General features: G+C 30.9%; 1 protein-coding gene across 1 annotated transcript; it reads right to left on the bottom strand.

Moving 5' to 3' along the window:
• Nucleotides 1–5,072: 5,072 nt before the first annotated feature.
• LOC107015376 (probable calcium-binding protein CML13) lies at nt 5,073–11,997 on the bottom strand. The gene is made up of 2 exons (XM_015215626.2): nt 11,447–11,997; nt 5,073–5,406 (listed from the first exon to the last, which is right to left on the bottom strand). The coding sequence occupies exon 1, from the start codon at nt 11,896–11,898 to the stop codon at nt 11,455–11,457; it is 444 nt and encodes a 147-aa protein (XP_015071112.1). The 5' UTR covers nt 11,899–11,997; the 3' UTR covers nt 5,073–5,406; nt 11,447–11,454.
• Between the last annotated feature and the right edge of the window lie 3,597 nt (nt 11,998–15,594).

The raw sequence follows: 15,594 nt of genomic DNA, 5'->3' as shown, positions 1-15,594 counted from the left end.
TTTTAAAATTTGAAATTGTTTTTCAAAATTTATAAATATAAAATTTGATTTCATAACTTTATATTTTGTAAAAAAAATGAGTCATTATTTCAAATTTTGCCCAAAAATAAAAAAACAAAGCCATGCTCGTTGTGAAAAATATAATATTAAAGATTAGTTAGTTATTATTACTATTATTGACTAGTGGATCTTTGTATAAATAAATCGATCTTCAAAATTATTTCATTCAGGATCTTCTAAGAGCAACTTGCAAAAATAACTATATTTATAGGGTGAATGAATATCAATAGTTATAATTATGTTATGTACTATGAATGACTATAATTTATGTCACTTTTTTGTTGTATTTTTGTATAATTTTTTACTTTTTACATTAATAGATCTTTAAGTACAACAAACTAAATAAGAAATTGACTCTAAATATAATTTACTATCCTTACATTTAGAGCCGTCAATATGGGCTAGGCCCGTTGGGCCGGCCTGGCCTAACCCGGGATTTAATAGGGTTGGGCTAAGATTTTTGGAGCCCATTTAAGAAAAGGACTTTTTAGCCCGGCCTGAATAAGCCTCCTCATTTGGGAAGCTTGAGAAATATCGGTAGGGCCGGCTCATGGGCCAATAAAATTTAATTAAAAAATATAATATAATATAATATTAAAATTTAAAATTAAAGAGAGTTCAAAATCAAAACAATTAGGTTTTAATATTTCTATTTAGATATTTATACTTTTAGTTGAAAAAAAATTAATAAATATCAAGAAAAATGCACAAGTATCCCCTAGACTATGACCAAAATCCCAGAGACACACCTTAACTAAACTAAGGTCCTATTACCCCCTGTACTTTTTTTTTATAAAATTTTATGCACTTTTTGTCTCATGTGGCACTTTATGTGACTTCACGCAATTGAGGCTTGTCCGAGATATTTGGATGCCACGTAAGCCAAAGAGTTACACAAAATTACAAAAGAAAAAATAAGTTCAAGGGGTAATACGACCTTAGTAAGGTGTGTCTTTGGGATTTCGGTCATAGTCTTGGGGTTACTTGTGCATTTTTCCTAAATATTATAAAGATAATTTTATTTGTGAATTTGATTAACAAGTAGTAACATTAAGGTCTCATTTGTTTCCATTAAGATTAAGACGTCTGAATTTGAATACGCATTTAAATATTAAGATGTGCATTAAGATTTAGATGTGTAAATCTGAATAAACATCTGAACATTAAAATATTGTGTCTGAATCTGAACACTAAATTATTGGGACAATTTGTTTTCAATACATGAATGCACATATGAAATTATACTTTACATAGATAAAATATTATCAAAACCTTGTTAGTAAAATATTTTTTTTCATATAAAATAATATTTTGAACATTTTTTACCGTAACAAGGTAATATGATTTATCTTTTAAGAACTCAACATCAAGCTACATCATTAATATGACTATTTTTTGCACTCAGAATACTTTGAGAATCTAATATAATGCAATTTAGAATAGTTTATATAGAGTAGTAAATATATAGTTTAGGAAAATATTTTATTTTACTTTATTATAGAAATTTATTATTGTTATCGATCAAATAACTAATACTTTCTTATTTTTTGAAACTGTGCTAAATATTATATCATGAGAGTGCTTTTCAATTCAAATATATTGATTAATTTATGAAAATAAAAGATGTATATTAAGTTAATATGAATAAAGAAAATTATAATGGCAAGCATGTAATTAAATATTAATTAGATAAGAAAATAATTTTTATGAGTTGTTGTGATTTAGTTGAATTAAGATAGGAGTTTTATTTTTTAGTCTGAATAGTGTTAAGGGTGTGTTACAGATCTGATTCATTCAGATATATCCATACCCATTAAGAGGCTTATAAGAAAATAAAACAAACGAACTTAATGAACTGAATCTGAATAATTAAGATCCAGTTCTTAAAAATAAATACATTTAATAAGGCAAATCTGAATGATTAAGATTCAAACCCCATTAAGTGCAAACAAATGAGGTCTAACATAATGTAATATTGTTTTGTCGATTTTATGATAATATTGTTAAATTATAATTTATAATTTAATTTAATAATTATAAAAAAATATAACTTTTAAAAAAGTGGGTTGACCCGGCAAGCCTGTAGCCCACGTACTTGTGGGCTGGGCCGATCATTTTCTGGCCCACACCAAAAATGGGCTAGCCCGGCCTGACCCGTAAAATGTCAAAGCCTGTATGGATTAGCCCGGATGGGGTGGGCTAGCCCATATTGACAGCTCTACTTACATTACGTCCATACAATAAGTAACTTCCCATAATTAACTTATAACTAAAAATTAATTATTTAAAAACATATCAGATCATATTCTTTATCAGTTAACAAAAATTGAGATACATCATACTCAATTTTCTTGTTGTCTCCATATTTCTTATTTTTGCGTCGGAAAGACATTAATAATTCTGTTTTTGTTAATTCAAGTTATTGTATGTAAGCAAATTGTTGAATTATTGAATGAATGTCAAGTATTTCGATTTTGATAGCTGAACTATGTGGCAATAAATATACTAGTGTTAGAAAAAAAAAATGAATACATTGTTGTTAAACACAAAAATAAATGCATTAGATAAAACTATACTTGTATTTCCTAAACAACTTTTTATCTTGGATATAATATTTATCTATCTAGATATAACTGTATTCGCAAATCAACATTTCAACTTGTGCTTATATAACAATACAAGTATCTATGTATATAAATATGGATACATTTCAACAATATTGTTAAGCATAAAATATGCATACATTACACAAACGAGCAAAAAAGATATAATCTGTGGGTATCAAACTGTATAAATATGGATACATCAGACAAACGACCAAAAAAGATACAATTTGTGGGTATCAAATTGTACAAGTATTCTTCTAAATAAAATTTTGAAAACGCTACCAATATAGTATTGATGTACCCAATTTAAATTTTAAGAAAAACAGAACACAATAAAATCATATTTCACTAAATTTTCTTAGATATATTTGATCTTTTAAAGAATTACTAATTAATGATATCAATGGGACCATATATTTATAGGGGTTTTCTGGATATATATTATCTTATTATCTTATCGAAATTGATGATCTTTTTCATTGGCCCAAGTCGGGACTGGAGAAAAAAATTATTCTAGAGAGATTATTAATTTACCGAGTATTAATTTATAGAGGTTTTATTGTATAATTGTATTCACAGATCAACAATTCAACTTGTGGTTATATAAGAATACAAATGTCTATGTATATAAGTATACTACTATATACAAAATTGACAATCAGAGAAACCTCAATCTCTTTTTTGTTCATGTTCTTATTGTACTCATTTTTTAACAACTATATACATACGAAATCATTTCAATACAAGAGGACAATCCATAATGACACTGGCACACAATACATGTGTTGAGATATATAAGTAAATGACATTAAACTAAAAAAAAAAGATACAAATCTCATTGTCATTTTCCTCTTGTTCCTGCTCGACTGCTCTTTTTCCACACCTGCTTGAATCAATATTTTTGACTTTTCTCGCTTTTTCAAGATTAGTTTTCACTTCTGAACCTTTTTTCCTCTTTTTTAATTTTGCATGTTCTATTTCTTCAAGCAGATATGATATATGGTCATTAACCTTTTTTATTCTTCTTTCGTTCTCCATTACAGCAACAGAGCCTGAAATTTTGATTTGTTGTGAGTAATACACAAATCAAAAGAAGGTAATTCATTCAACAATTTATCAAATAAATGTATACCTCTCGTAACCCGCCTCGGCGTATCAATTTCAGTCATTGAAATGAATAAGTAAATTCTTGAATCAAAACTATGAAAATAGAAGAAGTGTAGATGTTTAGATATATAATGCTCATAAAATTGAGATAAATATGTAATTAGAAGATACCTGATGAATACAAAATCACAAAGATCGTTCATGCACTGATGTAAAGGATCTTGAATTTGAATGAATTTGGAGGAATAAAGCAGAAAATATGTATTTATGAATATTGATGAAAGAGAAAAATTTGATGATGGTAAACATGGGAAAAGATTACAAATGTGCTTGTCATAATTAATTAGACATTCAATAATTACTTTTCTATTGAATATTTATTTATTATATTAAATACACAGAAAAATAATATTTATTTGTATATAATTAACTTTGCTATTTATAATCTAATTATATCCATATAGTATGAAAAAAAATAAAGCATAGCTATTTTTCTTGAATATATATGGATATTTGCCATATTCTGAAATTTTTTCATCTTTGTTAATCTGTCAAAATGTTAAGTTTGTAATATCATCTAAATTACCACATTGTTGCATATTCTAATTATAACTACGATAGTGTCGAAATCACACTTTCATATCATGTACCCAAATTACTCGTATCGTTTGACTAACTAACACACACTTATAAATTACAATTATTTGTTGTTGAATTATACCCCTTAGAAATTCAATATTCAAATTGGAAAGATTTGTGTTACATCAAAGGTCAAACCATTAGAAACAAAATTGCTAGTTTTTTTTTTTTTTATTATTGATAGAGTAGTATCCTCCATTAGAAACAAAATTGCTAGTTTTTTTTTTTTATTATTATTGATAGAATAGTATCCTCCGCTCCTGTCAAATAAAGTAGAGGGGGAGAGACTCATTGTTGATAGGTTCTTCGGTTTTGGATAAAGCGTTCAACAGTTAGATCACTTGGATGTCAAGCATCTTCTACATCTATGGGATTGCTAAAATTCTCAAAATGAAATCATCTCAAATTGGAGTCTCACCATAAATTGATAATTCATTGACCACAAGTGACATTGAATATTGCGAAGTGATACCACCAAAGTTTAAGATCACTTATGGTTGTTTTATTCCTAAACAATAAACATGCATTGCACACGATCAATAAATCAAATACCTAGTATAGATATTAAAATAATTCGTAATATATTGTTCATAATTTAACAAATTATTTTTTTCAAAGTTCACCACCTTCATGTTTGTGCTTAGAAGTGCAAAAAGCATATAACCACGAAAAAGTGACGGTTCATTTTGAATCAACATTTCAAAGATCCCATTAGGATAAATGAAAAGCAGAAGTACTGAAAAGAGTTTAAGTCACACGACGTCTAAACTATACACCAAGGAAGAAGCAACTGTACTTTTAGGTTCTACATGATTATAGGATGCCAAATACAATCACAAATTGTTCAATGACAGTAAACAACTGAAAAACACCGACGAAATTGCAAATTAGATGCACTTGAACATGCCAAAATGAAAGTCCAAGCTACAAATACTCGCAAAGTCAGCTTCTTGTTTTCATCCAACGAATGTTACACCCACAAATTTCAGATCACCTGCATGTCAAAGAAAAGAAAAAAATTAGTTGAATTTTTAAGTATTGAAAAAACTCTCTGCTCAGGACAGTATTGAAATGCAAAATAATAGACATGAAACTAGACACAATTTTTATGATGTCTTATTTGGCTGCCACTTAAAATGTCCTTTCAGCAAGTAATTTAGAAGCTTGAACAAGTTTTGACAATTCAACTAATATAACATCTCCCACTAGAACAAACATCAGATTATTCTACCACCAAGCCAACTAGAAATAAATCGTTTAACGCTCTTTTACCTCTGCTAAAATTTGAATCCTGGTCTCCCATATTTTTCACTCCACTTCAATTTTTATGCACAATACTATTCAAATCCCCACCAAAATAGATATCAGATAACTTTACCACCAAACCTTTGGCAACTAGAAATAAATAATCTGATACTCTTTAGTCTCTTCTAGTATTTGAACCCTAATCTCTCATGACTGTCATCCATTATGCACAAACTTACATGGGAGGAGGAGGAGGAGGAGGAGGCAAAGTCGTCCTCGAAGGAAGAGAAAAGGGAATCACCTAGTTTGGGTAGTCGATAGTAATTGGTAGTATTAGGAGGAGGACAAATTATTCAAGCTCAAAAGGCAAAACCTTAACCTAATTCAAGGACAGTAACATTAACATTGTCAGAACCCTGTCCCTAGTTAATGTAGCATTGGAGGGAAAAGGCCAACCTAAAGGATGTACCCATTTCTTACCATAGGAGGAGGAGGAGGAGAAAGTAAAAAAGGAAAAAGAAGGGAAATAAACAAAACCCCTTCTTAATTACCAACTTCAACCTATTCAAGCCCTAAACTATACCTAATTGAACGGTAGTGATATTAACATGGTCGGAACCTTGTCTATGGGAATAAACCTAGTATTGGAGGGGATAATGCAAACCTAAAAGATATATTCATTTCTTATAGTTGTAGTAGTAGGAGGAGAAATTATTCAAGTTCTAAACCTTTAATCTAATTGAAGGGTTGTCACACCAACACGATCAGAATCTTGTCTATTTGAGTTAACTTAGTGTTGGAGGGAAAAGGCCAACCTAAAGATGTAATCATTTCCCATCATGGTCGTACTACAAAGGGAAAATATCATATCTTGAGGGTTCCCAAACAATCAACAAGATTTATAAATATATGGCATAGATTAACAAAACCATGCAACTTAACTCCTTTCCTATTGGGTATATTTTTCATGTTTTATCCATATAAGGATGAGCTTGGAAATAGACATGATACCCGTCCAATCTCTCCTCACCAAGCACAATAAGCAATATGGTAGCACCATTTTCTCTATCATGATTAATGTACCTAGCCGTATGACCTATACTACTGTGGATAATTGTGTGTTGTTTGGGGGGGGGGGTTAATATACAGATAACTATGACTCTACGGGGCTTATATACAAAGCATGGAGCATGTAAGCTCGAAGCTGTAGAAGCTCAAGTGATGATTGATAACCCTTAGCCAAATGCTCCTCCAACTGATTAAAAACTTAACCATCTTAGGAAAGGTGATGGATACAGGGAAAACAAAATAGCTTCACTTGGAATTGGTATTCTTCTCCTTCCTATCTGTGGTAGGGGTCGTCTGGTACAAACATTGATAACGCAGGAACTATTTTTTTTAAGTGTTTGATTCATTGTTTCTCACTTAATCTTGTGTTTGGAGTAAAACTCTATAAAAAAATTATTTCCTATTATACCCTTGTGTTATTATGAGATTGTTTATTTCATGTAATTGAGATAACCACCGGATAAACTTACTTTTTTTTTAGGATTTCCTTCTTCATTTAACTAGGTGGGGTTATATATATATATATATATATATATATATATATATATATATTATTTATTTGAGGTATGATGTACTACTAAGGAGATCCTTGATAGCATGGTGTATTTCTAATTTTTTGTCGGTCAAAAATATTTTAAACTTAAAATAGATTTAAGAAAACTTATTTTTTTTTGATGACTAGGAAAACCCACAGCCGCTACCCTAAGACAACCTATATTGTTCAATAGCTAAAGCTTAAAAAAAAGTTCAAGTGATGAGTCAACAAACTATATTGAATAAAAAATATAAGTGAAATCATTAAATTACACTAAACGAATTTGAAGAATTAAATAGAACATCTATAATTATATCAATATAAATAAATAAAAAATCAAATTACTAAAGAAAAATGAATAAAGGGATATTTGTCATTTAGGACTCGTTTGGTAGGCGTTATTAAATACAATAATCCATGGATTAAAATTTAGTCCATTTAATATATTGTTTGGTTAATTTAATCCATGGACTAAATTTAAATCCATGGACTATTCTATTTAATAGTGCCTACCAAACGAGTTATAAATAACAAAACTATCTCTTTATTCATTTTCCTAAATTTCTTATGTAATTATATTATCTTTTTATTTATATTGATATAATTATAGACGTTCTTTTTAGTTCTCCAAATTCGTTTAGTGTAATTGAATGATTTAATATTTTTTTCTCTTTTTTTTTTATTCAATATAGTTCGTCGACTAACCAGTTGAACTATTTTTTTTAATAAGCTTTAGCTCTTGAACAATATAAGTAGTCTTAAATCTATATAAGTTCAAGATATATTTGACCAACAAAAAATTAAAAATACACAATGCCATCATACCTCAAATATATATATAAAAAACTTAACTAGTTAAATGAAAGAGAAAATCCTACAAAAAAAATATCCAGCGGTTATCTACTTCGACTCAATTACATGAAATAAATAATCTCATAATAACACAAGCATATAATAGGAAAGAATTTTTTAAGGGTTTTAAATCAAACACAAGATTAAGTGGGAAGCAATGAACCAAATACTTAACAAAAAATAATCCCTACTAATCCCTGTGTTACTAATGTCTGCATAACTAATCCTTGCATTATCAATGTTTGTACCAAACAACCCCTTAGGGGTAGGTTTAACAAACCTTGGATTAGTTATCCGTCCATTTCCCAGGGATAAAATAAGACTACATATGGTGTATAATCCATGGATTAAATAAAATAAAGTAACTAAACAATGTATTACGGACTAAATTTTAATCCATGGACTATTCTATTTAATACCGCCTAGCAAACGAGTCCTTAAAGTATTATGGACTAAGGGCAATACATTAAAATCAACCCCATACCAATAAAGTTAGCAGCATTAGTCATTTTCGAGGAACAAGCCTTACACAATTGAAGACACTAGTACCAGATGGCAAGAAAATTTTGTCGATATCACTAAAACCCTCGTCATTCTATTTAAGAATGAAGGAAAGATATTTATACTTGGCTTGAATTTTTAACCACTTGCTACCCCTTATTATCCTCTCATCACACCACCAGTGGAGGAGCATGAGTTCACTATAGACAGACTTTCAAGTAAGATGCATATTGGGGAGCAAAAAACAAAAGCTAATTAGAAAGGCAAGTTGAGTCATGTTGTTCCCTTACATCCACATACAACAAAGACAGTCTGCACTGGTTTTAAGGAGAACATTGATCTGGCTCGCATAAAAAGGTTGCATAAGTCGAAGGACCACCATGCAACCCATTGAATGAAGCCTCATGAACTGTCTCCCCTCTCTTTACAAGTTACCTTTTAACAGGACTAAATTAATTAAGGTGGTTTGGGAACAGAGTAAGGCAAGAGTGGAGAGATAAATGACAGCATTATCTTTTGTATTCTAGATTGACAAAGTACGCCATTTTCACAAGTTTGACCTGGTGTTTCAAGCAAATCTCCGCTTTAATGTAATGAACCCTCAAAAACTCTACTTTGTTAATTACTGACAGAGAAGGAATTTAGGATTATGACACAACAGCAACTTTTACATCAACAAGTATTATGACAAAATAGAATGAATAAATTCTACACTAATAAAACCAACAAAATCTAGTTGCCAAAGAAGAAAATTAGAGTGAAACAGACGGTACATCTGCCTCCACAATCCCTATTCCCTACTGAGAATGGAAAATTTTCTATTATAACTTTCACCTCATGAGACACAGTATCTAGACATGAAGCATCTTTCGATTAGGACGTGGGGATATCCTATCAATTTCCAAAGTTCTCTTCAACTTACTTAATAGAGATCTTTTCGATAGACGGTACGTATGAATAGGACAAATTTTAAAGAGGTCTTTCATAAATGCAAACTGTACATAGTTAAGTTGTAATTTGGATGTATAATAAGATGAATCAGTAAAAATTAATAAGTAAGTCAGTAAGAAGAATTTAATTGGTGGATTTGCTGCAAAGGAATTGCTTTTGAATTGTCACATATGAGAGCAAGTTCTGTAGATGCAGGGGTTTAAACTCATGCTTCCCATTACAGCTGCACGAGTTGTCACTGAGTTATAACACAAAAGTTTCTTTTTTCCATTTACAAGCAAAATATGAAAACCGTTTGACCCAACATGCAGGTTTCTCAACATATCTCTGGACAAACCACACTAGGGGGTGGGGATATTTGTCAATGAAGAGCTCAAAGTTTTTTGTAAGCAATACATAATTAAAAGGTGGAAAATATTTTCAACCTGTTCCTTACTAGTTGATGCTTGTTATCAAGATAATGAACAAAATTTGCGAACAAAGAGGACTTTGTTACGCCAAATACAGAAATGTTTTTTCACAAAAATCCAAAAAGGAAATATAGCTAGCATATTAGTGCACATTTGCCTTTCTTAAAATACAGGTTGCTCTTACAGACAAGAAACCAGTTCGTCAACCTTTGCTACTCTGAACCCATATATGACCAGAATCACCATGGTTTATTTCAACTCACCATCATCTCCCCCCGCCATCTCTCACAAAACAGCACTGGACGATGGCTGTTCCTACAGTTTCAGAATTCACTGTAAATAGCCCACTGATGATGTCCCTCTCCCAGGACAGCTCATAGTGTTTATTTTCTTACAAAAGTTACCTCTAGAAGATCAAAAACACAAAACAGTTTAAAATGACCCTCCCCAAAACACTCCTTAGAACTCACAATACAATGGTACAGCTGTACAAGCCTATAGAACATATCCCGTGGAAGTAAGCTCATGACCTTCCTTAAATACCTCTTGCAAAATAGTTCATTTTGGCAGCAATATTTTAATCCAAATTGAACAAGGACTACATCTTAAAAGTAACTTGCAACTTGAACAAATAACAAAGTGTATAAAATCTGATGAATATGAAAGACCTACATAACTCATGAATGAGGCAGATGAATACAAAAGCGAAGAAGTGATATTGCTAAGGCAATGACGAGAAGTCTCTTAGGCAGAACAATGAGTAACACCATTCCCCCACATCAGCCAAAGCTCTACCCTTTCACTTTCAACTTTCAAAAATGGCAAACCTGAACAAAAACAAACGCAAAAACTTCTAACGACATCCTGGGAATTCCATCTATCTTGTTCTCCAGTAGGGTGTTAACACATGTATCACCATAACTTTCTCCACTACTAGTTTAGCCAATAGATTTCAACATTTCTCTCTACTTAAATAAATTTCAACAGTACTAGTCTACGTCCATGAATTTCAGTCATAAGCAAAAAAGTAGCACAAACAAAAAACGCAATTATTCAACAATTAAATCTGCTCTCAAAAGCAAAGGCATTTTCACAATTAATGGTCCGAAAATGCGAAATGCCTATACATTCCAAAGCAACGCCTTTTCAGTTCTCCCAGGCACCTTTATAAATAAAACATGCAGCTTAATGAGCGCGTTTTAACATTGACTTTACATGGAGTACATGTGAATAAAATGTTCCCTGCCAAAAATATCTAAAATTTGCAAACAGTATCCTTCTTTGACCAAAACTCGTATATCATATTATTAGCAAATTGCATAGCCTCAAAGCAAAGATATGAGCGCAGACAAAAATTGAGTCAACACAAATCATTACACATGATTAAAGCATTTCTAGCAAAAAAGACCTTGAATTTTCAAAGAACAAAATCTTCTTAAAGAATTGAAATTGTAAACGGTATGATTACTCACAGGCGAAATCACTTGGCAACCATCCTGGCAATGAATTCCTCGTACTTAATCTTTCCATCTGATCCAACATCAACCTCTCGGATCCACTCATCAAACTCCGAAGCCTCGAGCTTTTCACCTATACTGGTGAGGATATGCTTGAGATCCGCAACAACAACATAACCGGTAGAATCCTTATCGAGGACCTTAAAGGCATCACGGAGCTGGCGATCAAAGGGCTCAGGCTTGAGGTGTTTGGACATAAGCTCAAGGAAACGGTTGAAATCGAAGGGCGCATTGAGTTTCTCCTCGGCGATTATGGATTTGAGTTGAGCTTGGGTCGGGTTGCCGCCGAGTGAACGCATAAGGATACCTAGCTCCGATGGGGCGATCTTACCGTCACCGTCGGTATCGAAGAGAGTGAAGGCCTCCTTCATGGAGGATATTTGATCGTTGCTCAGATCTTTCCCCATTTGCTCCGATGATTTCTCTCTCTAGCTGCTTTTCTCCTTCACTCGTCAAATTTCTCTCTTTTGTAGATTTTGGGATTCAAATTTTTGGTTAAAATGAAGGTGGAAGGGGGAGTTTCACCATTTTCAAGATGCATTCGGGTTATTTCAGTTCGGCCCATGGGTGTTAATGTCAGCCCATCTCAAAACTAGGCCCCAGATAGAAGGCCCATTGGGAATATAGCATGAGTTGAAATGTTGAATGTGGTATAACAAAAGAATTTAAAGTGTAAATTACATAAATCTCATAGTTTTAATATGAAATTACAATTTATTCTTAATAAGTTTATAATTACATTAATTCCTTAAAAATTAAATACAATAATTGAAGTTTAGATACATTAACATGTAGTCCAGATACATAATATATAGCTCGAATATATTAAATATTGGTTCGGATACATGAATATGAAGCTCAAATACATTACAGAAATAAGTGTGTATTTTTAAGGCAAAATTATAATATATTCATCAAAGTGTATAATTACAAAAATCCCTCAAAACGGATACAGTAATACAAGCGTTGATACATTAATCTAATGCGCGAGATACACTATTTGATGCACGATACACTAATCTGATGTGCGAAATACATTAATGGGATGTGTGAGATTGAGATACACTAATATGGTGCGCAAGATACACTAATCTGGTGTGCGAGGTACATTTTAGACGTGATACACCTATCTGATGCGTGAGATACATTAATGTGATGCGCAAAAATGAGGGATTTTGGAAATTTGTGAAACTTATAGGGGATAATGGTAATAAGTAAATTAAAAGGTGGAATTTCCGTAATTAATCCTTGTTTTACACTAACCCATTCGGAGGAGCAAAAAATAAGTAAAAATTACAACTAAATTTGAAGACTTCGTTGCACAAATATTATCTTTCACTCAAATATGAACTCTAACATAAATTTAAAATAAAAATACTGGAATAAGATTCTAGCTGGATTCGAACTCATGTTTTACAAGTGGATCTCCTAACTTGTATCAGTAGCACAATGGCAGTCGTATGCTTTTTATGGTGCACTATTAATTATATCCTGATTTCTGTCAGTTTATCAAAATAGATATACATATATATATATGATTTTTTCCGAAGTTAACGAGTGAACGTGCACCCCTTCCGAAGGGTTGGAACCACCTTTGGATTTAATTACTTCTTATTCTCATTCTTTTCTAAATTACAAAAATCCCTTAAATTTATAGGATCTTTGATACATCAGTAACCATCAGATACATAGCTTATGGATTGCGTTTGTACATTACTTAATGAGAGAGATGCATCCGATCAAGAGGGGATAGGGATGTATCCAAAAGAAGATTTTTGTAATTTTCTTAATATGGTAGGAAATTTTTAAAATTATGGTAAAATAAGATCTGTATTTATACAATTTTCAAAAAAAAAGTAAAGGTACTATGTTATAAATATATTTTTATATATTATTGTGAATGTGTTTTTTTTTTTCTGCAGATAGTGAAGTTTTATCAATAAATTCATATTAATCCTAAGGTTCTCTAAAATTACTTGGAGACTAAAACACCCTCAAAACCCTAGTTTACACCATGTATAGGGCCTCCATAAGACAAGAAGACACCATAGTAATAATGATAATTAGAAGCAAAGTGACATGAGAGGTGAGGACTGATGAGAGAGACTTTTATATAGTAGAGATGCAGTGGAAAAAATAAGGTCCATAAGGTGGCAAATACTTTGTAAATGCAAAAAAATAAAGACAACCATAAAGCAAAGCCTTTAGTTTTTGTATTTAAAAGAAATTCACTCTCATGTAATATCATATATCAAGTGTTTTTATACCCAATAGTGCTAAAAAAGCAAGATGCTTTTCTAGTCTAACTCCTAGCTAACAACGAACTGAAAAGGTAGAAGAAAAATACTCATGATTAAAGAATTGCAACAACCAAGAAATTTTTATATGGCATTAAGAATGGTCCAGGTGTCAATCAAATAGGTATAATTATATGAGGCCAAGGTTCAAATTTAATAAAATGCCAACTCCCAGTCGCATACACTATCGTTAGCAAATCTTTACACCACACACACTCATTCGTTTGTCATATTTTATGTTTTTTAACTGTGTTATTTTAAACATGTAATGTAAAAAATTACAATTAAAAAATTGTTAAGAAAAAGATATATATAACTTTTTAAAAACAAAATAAAACGAACGACGCACTATGTGTTTTTTTGAATTTGATGGAGACGATAAATAGATAAAGCCAAATATATACATACAACCAAATAAGGAGTATGTGTTTTGACTTTAGTTTGTCATTGTGCTCACAATTTCACTCGTGACTGGTACACGAAAATTTGTCTAAAATTGGGCTAAAATCTCTTTTTAATTTACTATTCAAATAATAATGTAAAGTCGAGTTTGGAGTCTAAAGGGTATAAAATATTAACGAAAATCTTAAAACGGTATATAAAATTTTATATTAACCAAAACGGCAAAATCACTGGAACAACAGCGATTTACTCCACCGGAAAAAGCAAAATTGCTGCTACTGCAGCGATTTTGCAAAATGTGATTTTTTTTAAAAAAAAATTCAAATCGCTACCATGGCAGCGATTTTCAATTTTTTTGAAAAAAAAAAATTTTAATCGCTGCCTAGGCAGCGATTTTCAATTTTTTTAAAAAAAATTTTTTTTTTTTGATTATTTTTTTGTTTGAACATCGCTGTCTTTGGCAGCGACTTACATTTTTAAAAAAAATAAATTGAAAATCGCAACGACTTTTAAAAGAAAAAATCTTTTTAAATTTAATTTTTTTTTTTAAAAAAAATGGAAATCGCTGCCTAGGCAGCGATTTTCAAATTTTAATTTTTTTTAAAACAAAATTGAAAATCGCAGCCTAGGTAGCGATTTGAATTTTTTTTCAAAAAAAAATCACATTTTGCAAAATCGCTGTAGTAGCAGCGATTTTGCTTTTTTCGGTGGAGTAAATCGCTGTTGTTCCAGCGATTTTGCCATTTTGGTTAATATAAAATTTTATATACCGTTTTAAAATTTTTATTTATTTTATAACCTTTAGGCTCTGGACTCACGTAAAATCGTTATTGTTTTAGAATTGCACTCAAATGCCAAAAAAAAAAATGCCTTTCTTCTTTAATTTAAAAATACTTTGTCATATTTTTATTCTTTCACCTTTCTTAAGAAAAAAAATATTACTTTACTACTAGAAAGAAATTTGACTAAATTGTTCTTATTTATTCCTACTCTCTATTTAATTTTGCACCATATTAATATCTCTCCTTATTTTATGACAACGGATAAGGTGGAAACAAACAACTAAAATGATAAGTATTATGAACTATCTATTTAAATTAGCGTTTTATTGAAAGTACTTGTGATGTGCTTTCACAATATATTTTGATACTTAATTTTCCACAATAAGCTTTCCAGTGCAGCTCATGAATTATTATAGCAAAAAGGAAGGTCGTGTACCACAATTCGAGTTAAAAAGAAGAAGGGGACACCATATAGAAACGATAGATGCATGAGAGTTGGGACCATAATCTTCATGAATTCTTTTATTTCATTATTATAAATCATCACTATCATTTCCATTTTTTAATTATTAGTTTTCGAAATATCAAAATTTTGGAGACCTTTTGTTTCTAATGCATGTGA

The sequence above is a fragment of the Solanum pennellii genome, chromosome 3, assembly GCF_001406875.1.
Source record: "Solanum pennellii chromosome 3, SPENNV200".
NCBI lineage: Eukaryota > Viridiplantae > Streptophyta > Magnoliopsida > Solanales > Solanaceae > Solanum > Solanum pennellii.
Note: the sequence above shows the minus strand (reverse complement) of the source record. Positions and strands in the feature narration are given on the sequence as shown.

Coding starts and splice junctions, on each gene's coding strand:
- LOC107015376 (XM_015215626.2), bottom strand. CDS start 11,898: ATGGGGAAAGATCTGAGCAACGATCAAATATCCTCCATGAAGGAGGCC.